Here is an 8,594-nt window from a genome sequence, read left to right on the forward strand (position 1 = left end):
AAACCTAACGTACAGGTGCAATACAATCAGACAGCACCCCGGCAACAGCATCAACCAATGGACGTAGATTCATCACAACAATACACGAGATCCGCAAATCCCAATAGGGATCATTCCAAACCACAACAAAACAGCTATAACCGCCAATTACAAGGGCTACCTCCAAATAATCAATTTCGCGGTAACCCTCAAAAAAGAGAACGAAATCCTTTCATCTCATAATTCCCACGTACAACAGAAATGTCAACGTGTAAACCAGACACGCGACGAAGAACTACAATCGCTTACACCAGAATACGAGAACGATGATTACGAAACAGGCAGCGCTTTTTTAGGCGCATGAACGATTTGCCGTGTCTGCAACGCCACTGCAGGGATACAGGCAAACTTATTAACATCCTGATTGATACTGAAGCAACAAACAACTATATAAGTACAAAATGTAACTTAGGTAAGTCTATTCAAATTAAACCTGTAAAAGTGAAAACTCTTCATGGTTACTCAATAACCAAATCAAAAAAAATAATTACATTGTTAGAACATAATCTCACATTTTTTGAAACTGATGCATTAAAAGAATTCGATATGCTTCTGGGTGAACAGGGTCTTAGGAAAATTAAAGCAGAAATCAACCTTTTCGAGTACACGCTCAGTTATAAATATAGGGCCAAGAAAGAAAGTGGATCTGTGCAAAAAATAAATTATACGGTTAATAGTGAAAAATATAGAGCAGAAATCGAAGAAATTATGCAAAGAAATGAAGTGCTACCATATACTACCACGGTACAAGCTACCATTAGAACGAAATCCGAAGATCCTATTTGGACCAAGCAATATCCGTACCCTATGTCGGATAGCGATTTCATTAACAAAGAAATTAACAAACTTTTAGAAAATGAAATAATTCAACCCAGCAAAAGTCCGTATAACTCTCCCATTTGGACAGTCGCAAAAAAAGGTAACGATGAACAAGGGAAACCTAAGCGCAGAATGGTCGTAGACTTTCAGAAACTTAACAATCAAACTGTTACAGATAGATACCCCATACCTGATGTGGCTATGACCATACAAAATTTAGGAAACGCAAAAGTATTTTCAACTCTAGACTTAGAGTCTGGTTTCCATCAGATCCTTATTAATAAATCAGACAGGGAAAAAACGGCTTTTAGTGTAAATGGAGCGAAATACGAATTTCTTCGTATGCCATTCGGCCTGAAAAACGCCCCATCTATTTTTCAAAGATGCGTGGATGATATCCTTAGACCATATATCGGGAAGTTCGCGTACGTCTATATAGACGATGTTCTCATTTATTCTTCCTCTCCTGAAGAACATATCGAACACATCCGCATAATCATAAATGCCCTTCACCAGGCCAATATGAAAATCTCTAACGAAAAATCTCACTTTTTCAAAGACTCTGTTGAATACTTAGGGCATATAATTAAATACAACAAGATTACAGTCGACACAACAAAAATACAGACTATTAAAAATTTCCCTATTCCTACAACACTGAAGGAACTCAGATCCTTCCTAGGTCTCGCAAGTTACTATAGAAAATTTATAAAGAATTTTTCAGCCATCGTCAAACCACTGACTACGTTCCTCAGAGGAGAGAACGGTGGCATATCAAAGAATCAAAGTGCAAAAATAAAAATCACTTTAGACGAACCTGCACTAAAAGCACTGAACATAATAAAAGAAGAACTACAAGCCCAGGTCGAACTCTTCCAACCAAATTTTAACAAACCTTTCGAATTAACCACAGATGCTAGCAATTACGCTATAGGAGCCGTATTATCCCAAAACCAAAAACCCATATCATTTATTTCACGAACGCTCAGTGAAACAGAACAGAATTACTCCACAAATGAGAAAGAGTTACTCGCAATTGTATGGTCACTACAGAAACTTCGCAACTACTTGTATGGTATAGCATATTTAACAATATACACCGACCATCAATCTCTAATATTCTCCATATCAGAAAAAAACCCCAATACAAAATTAAAAAGATGGAAAAATTTCATTGAAGAATATGGTGCAAAAATCGTTTACAAACCCGGACATCAGAACGTGGTCGCTGATGCTCTTTCTCGTCAGCAAATAAACAACACTTTAAATTCTGATGACTCCCAACATTCAGCACAAAGCTCACCAACACAAAGACTCAAACGAGTAAAAAAACCAGTAAACTCCTTTAGAAACCAAATTATTGTAAAACGGTCAGATCAGAACCCCATCGAAATATTCTCACAAAACATATTTTCTAACAGCCGACACACGATCTTTTTTAATACGAAAACTGTATTACTAGATAGACTAAAAAATGTAATTAGACCAAAGATAACTAATGCTATACAAATAGACGAGCAAATGTTATTTTACGTCGAAAATGACATTATCAACCCATTTCCAACTGTATCGGTTGTACTAGCGCAAAAATTGGTGGACGATATTACCGAAACCGAACAACAAGAACAGATCATACAAGACACACACAGACGTGCTCACAGAAACTACAAAAACAACGCACAGGAAATCTCGCTCAGATACTACTGGCCAAACATACGTGACGCTTGTAAAAAAGAAGTACAAAACTGCGAAATCTGCCTCACAAACAAGTATGAACGCCGACCAAATAAAACAACCAATAGGATCAGCACCGATACCGAACAAAGTAGGCGAATACATACACTTAGACTTATTTTTTATGAGCAACAATATGTACATTAGTTCAACCGACAAATATTCCAAATTCTGCCATTTGAGACAAATACCATCAAAGAAAGACACATACAAATATGTTGACGAGATACTGTCACAAATATACCCAAACGCAAAGTTTGTAATGACTGATAACGAGTCAACATTTACTGGCATATGTGCACAACAAATATACAAGCGATTACAAATAACGCATATCAAAACTCCAGCCTATCATTCGACAACAAACGGTCAAGTTGAAAGAACGCATAGCACAATTATCGAACTCACAAAAGTATTAGCGCATCAACACAGTTCGGCTCCTGACGATCAGATATTTGAAGCAGTCCGACAGTACAACAAAACAATCCATTCGGTAACCAACCACAAACCCGAGGACGTGTTTTTTAATCAAAGGGAATATCCTTGGCATCAAAGAGCGTCTTCAACAAAACCAACAGAGAGTTTTGCGATACCATAACCGTAATCGGAAACAGCTCAAATACAAAGAAGGAGAGGTAATATATTCAAAAAACGCATAGACGAAACAAAAACGGAAAAAAATACGTGAAACACTATAGTAAAAAAAGACAACGGAGAAACAATAACGACCAATAAAAAAGTAATTATCCATGAAGACAATATCAGAGCAAAAGCATGTGGTGGAATAGTATTTACCTTACTTTTCTCTATCGCACTTTGCGACAATATTATAGATTTAAGCCATAGGAAATATGTGTACTCAGTAGAAATCTGATCCTGTTTACATTTATCAGGATACAGCTTTCTTGTATCACATATCCAATCTCTCAAAAATATTGGCGCTATACGAAAGTATAATGAAATCATCATTCAATCTAGAAGACCAACCCCAAACTCAAATTTTAGTAAACAAAATCGAAACTCTGAAAACTCAACTCATTCACAATATTTATAGATCCAAAAGATCACTTAACTTTCTTGGTTCCATGTTAAAATTCATCACGGGCACACCAGACCACGATGACCTTGTGGAAATAAAAACTTCACTTAATTTGCTAATAGAGAACAATAATAAGCAAAAATTAATTAATTCACAGTTCGAAAGAATACTCGAAAGCCTTGATCCCAAAGCAATAACCGAAAACATTGTTATATCAGAAGTTTATAATGAACGCAAATCAATAACTAACACTATAAATTTTGCAAAAACTAATAATTTCTATTCTGGCACATTAAATTTGAAAGACGTGTACGATTTAATAAACCATGAAAAGTTAGATCTTCCAATAATTAATATATTAGAATATGCCGACATTCATATATGTTACCTACAACAAGCAATTATAACAATATACAAATATCCTATCCTTGAAACTAAATGTAGCTTATTTAATGTATATCCTTTAGCATATAAGCATGGCAAAATTAATTTAGACCCTAAGATCGCAAAGTGTAACGATTATCAAAGAATATCTAAATGTAGAAATTATATGGGTAACTTTATTTGTAAATCAGAACCCGCTGACAATTGTACTATAAAAATATTAGAAGACAAAACAGCACAATGCGAAACAACCCACGAAAATAATGCTCCACTTCGCATCCTAGAGAATGGATACATTTTGACAGATTACCAGCATACTTGGAACAACATGCATATATCAGGCCCTAAATTGATACACCTTTAATGAATCCACGAACATCGATAACATGGCCATATTACAATCATCAAAGACAACTCAGAGAAATAATAACAATCAACACAACGAAAAACTTGAAAGTACTCCGTATCCTTTCTTCAAACTCAATATACAAATTCAGCAATATCCAAACACTCTCAACATTTTTGATACCTATTGTAGAAAATCCAGTACATTTTACGTTCTTCATCATAATAGGATTCCTTACTTTAGTAGTCACCACTTACGGTATGGTACACCTCTGCCGATATCGTAAATAGAAGAATGCTTCACAGACAAAGGCAAATTGACGAAATATACGAAGTCAGATTGAATCGTCTTCAACAACAACAATCTGTAGCAGCATAGCGAGGACGCTCCGTTTTAAGAAGGAGGGGAGTTAACGACATAGCCTCGCTCCGGGTCACACACACTCACATACACCTTATCTCCTAATATACATTCCGAACAAAGGCGAACTATGTATGTAAACCGATAGAACTCGCTTTGACATGCACTATCAGTTGAACAATAGAAATGAACATGCATTATCTAGAAAGGCATTCTCAACATGTAAACAACAAACATCTGGCAATGGAATAATCCACTCCGATAACCAACTCCGCATCTCAAGTAATAGCAAGATAGCAGATATCGAATTACGACAAAGAAGTCGCATGCAGATAACAGCAGCAGCATTTCATTAGTATAAATAGCTGTAAGATCTTATATTAAAATTCAGTTCTTAAGAATATCAATAAAGGCACGCATTTCGGCGTATAAATAAAATTGTTTAAATTCTTGAACTCATATCGTGTAAACGATATTAACTCACGTGAGGATCGCAACATAATTTAATTTTATAATTCATTGCTCTTAATAAAGATTAGGTTTAAACAACGTGCTTTCAATCCTAAATATATATAAAAGATCAGGATGACGAGAAAAGTTGAAATCCGGTTGACTGTCTGTCTGTCCGTCCATCCGCCTGTGTAAGCTATAACTTGGGTAAAAATTGAGATATCTTGATGAAACTTGGTATGTAGGTTCCTTAGTACAAAAAAAAGTTTGAGTTCGTAGATAGGCGTAATCGGACCACTGCCCCACACCCACAAATAGCCATAAACCGAGAACATATAAAGTGCCATAACTAAGCACCTAATTAAGATATAAAAGTCATATTGGCACAGAAGATAGCAGTAGTCAGGAGCACATGTGGGAAACATTTTTGGAATGGTGGGAGTGGCCCCGCCCTCAAATAAATTTGATGTGCATATCTCCTAAACCAATGAAGGTATAACAACCAAATTTGTTGAGTACAAATCTTATAAGAACTTCTACTGACAGTGTGGATCGGAAGGTTAATCGGAGGTTAACCCTGGTCACTCCCCATATAACGGTACTGGTGAAAACTACTAAAAGCGTGATAAATCAATAACTAAATACGTCTGAGACATAAAATTTTACCACCGAGATGGTATAAGAGACCTTCATAGGAGCTGGTGTGAAAATAGGACGATGGGCATGCCACCGCCCACTTTTTGGTGAAATCCCATACCTCTGAACTCGACTAACCGATTTCGACAAAATTTAGTACATAGCATTCCTTTAATATTCCTATGTTATGAGCGAAATCGAACAATAATCACGTCTGCTTCCCATATAGCACAATTTTAAACTCCACTTAATTTTTTTACTTTCCAGTGCACAAATCAAGAAGCAATTAATATCACGGGCATTTACTTTGCACTAATAATGTATTTAGTGTATGCCATCTTATGACCAAAAATTGTTCAAATCCAATTAAAACTGTTCAAACCGCTAGGTACCAAATATTTGGACCCGTGTACCTTCAGTAACTTTTGATAGAAAATATCGGTGAATATATGAAATAAATGGTATAATTGAAATTCAGAGATGCTCATAAATATATGAACATGGAAGTTTTATTACATTAAGATTGAATTATATATAGAACATTATATTTTGACTCAAGTACATTAATACATAAAAATACACATGTAAACATAAATTAAATAAGAAGAATATACAGTCCAAGTTAAGTGAAATGGTAAGCAACAAAATTGAAATATAAAGCTTGCTCATAAAAATCTGAAAATCATTGCCTATCAAAGAAAACTCATATAGTAAATTAGAGTATACATTAAACCAATATTTATAAACAAAACATACATACTCCAAATGTTAATGCACACAGGCAGCAACCGATAGGAAACTATCAAGCGTGTGTGTATGTATGAGTATAAATGCGTTAGATGCACTAGTCTAATGAGTTGTAAAATATCAATGCGTTGGAATTTGAAGCCTTCAATGTAAATATATTACATATTACACATACATATATACACTAAGCACACGCATATAGTACATACAAGTATGTACCTAGTTTAGAGATTAGAATTAAGAAATGTATTGACAAAAGAAATTTGAATAAGGAAATTCAGAGTCAAACGTGAACTCTCAGCGTACAGATCAAAACAAAGTGTTTTTCTCTACATTTGCTCCCTCAAGCTTCTTTGTGAAAAATAAGAGAGCTTAAGTGTAAGTACTATAATCATCTTAAAAGAAAAAGAGCATTACTTAGCAAAATGAAAATAAATGTAGCCCGGAAGAGGAAAGGCTTTCCGCATTTATGAAATTACTTTTCGTAAAATTATGAAGAAATTGCCAACATGAGAGAAATAGTTGGGCGATCCGGCTGCGTTGGATTAGCGGAAAATTCTCAGCGGAAAGATAAGAAAGACTTCATGTCTAGAAAATAGTGATCCTATTCAGACTGTTATGACAGAGTTTACAACCACTCATAACAAAATAATGGCTAAGAAAAGTCAAGAAGCAGAAGAATACATTGCCAAGAATTACTACGAGCATATAATGAAAACAATGGAAAATTCTATTCAGAATTTAAAAAGTCAAAGTACAGTGTAATCCCTGCCTGACAAAACACATAAGATCAAAGGTGAAACATGCAGTGGTGGAAAAATGTCTAAAGAAAGAATAATTGCCATGATTTGTGCTAATGCATCGGGCACGGTAAAACGGAAATTATTGGTTATTGGTAAGTTTTAAATACAATTTAATACAATCCTCTGTTTCTGAACAATGTCTGCTTTCAGGAAAATATAACAACCCCAGATGCTTTAAAAACGTTAAAACGTTGCCGGTAGATTATTGTGCTAACAACAAATCCTGGATGACTTCTCAGACCTTTACTGACTATTTAAAGAAATGGGATTGTGAACTTATAAAAGCCAAGACTAAAATTTTGCTATTAGTAGATAATTGACCTGCTCATCCTCAAGTTCATCTTCACAACATTAAACTACATTTTCTTCCGCCTAATACTACATCGGTTCTTCAGCCCATGGATCAAGGCGTCATTAATAGCTTGAAACAATCTTATAGAAAGCAGCTTCTGATGAAAATTATGGACCTTCCTGAAGAAGCCAACCCGACAAAAGGTGTGAGTCTTTTAGATGTTGTCAGTATGTTAAGTGTTGAATGGGAAAGTGTCTCTAAGGAAACCATAAGAAACTGTTTTCGACATGCTGGTCTGGTAAAAGACATTCCTGATGGATTAGATTTCGACCCGGAGGACGATGAACCTTTAAGCAAAATTATCGATATTAATAAAGTAGTGGTTTTAAGCAAGTTTGATGAATATTCAAGGATTGACGAGAATATAATAGCCACAGAAGAGCACTCAGACAATGACTTAATTCAAGACTTTCTGCATGAGCTGCTTGAAGAAGACTCCGGTGATGAAGATTTAGCACTCCCCGAAACTATAATGAAAATAGAAGACGCTATGAATTATTCTAGGAAACTGAAGCTATATTCTCAACAAAAAGAGAATAGTTCAGATGCAATCAATTTGCTCAATAAACTCGAAATCAAACTACAAAAAGATTTTGCCAATAAGGCATTCACCCAAAAGAAAATCACAGACTTTTTTCAAAAGACTTAATTAAACTTATGATTTTCTTAATTTTGTATTTTTATTCATAAACTGTATTGCTTTAATAAAAAAACACATTGAATTTACTTTTTGAGTTAAAAATTTTATATTCTGATTAGATGGACACTCGGTTATAATGGCCAATTTGACATGGTCCCGTGGAGTCCATTATAACCGGATTAGACTGTACTGCCAAAGGCTTTTCAGCAGTGAGTAGCAAGTGGCAAGTAGAACCTATGCCACAA

The 8,594-nt window shown here is 35.0% G+C and overlaps 1 protein-coding gene across 1 annotated transcript; it reads left to right on the forward strand.

The window, feature by feature from the left end:
* Nucleotides 1-7,373: 7,373 nt before the first annotated feature.
* On the forward strand, nt 7,374-8,358 carry LOC120780374 (tigger transposable element-derived protein 6-like). Its single transcript, XM_040112665.1, has 3 exons — nt 7,374-7,449; nt 7,508-7,665; nt 7,753-8,358. The coding sequence occupies exons 1-3, from the start codon at nt 7,374-7,376 to the stop codon at nt 8,356-8,358; spliced, it is 840 nt and encodes a 279-aa protein (XP_039968599.1).
* Nucleotides 8,359-8,594: the final 236 nt, after the last annotated feature.

This window comes from Bactrocera tryoni, unplaced genomic scaffold (genome assembly GCF_016617805.1).
Source record: "Bactrocera tryoni isolate S06 unplaced genomic scaffold, CSIRO_BtryS06_freeze2 scaffold_25, whole genome shotgun sequence".
In the NCBI taxonomy this organism is placed as follows: Eukaryota; Metazoa; Arthropoda; class Insecta; order Diptera; family Tephritidae; genus Bactrocera; species Bactrocera tryoni.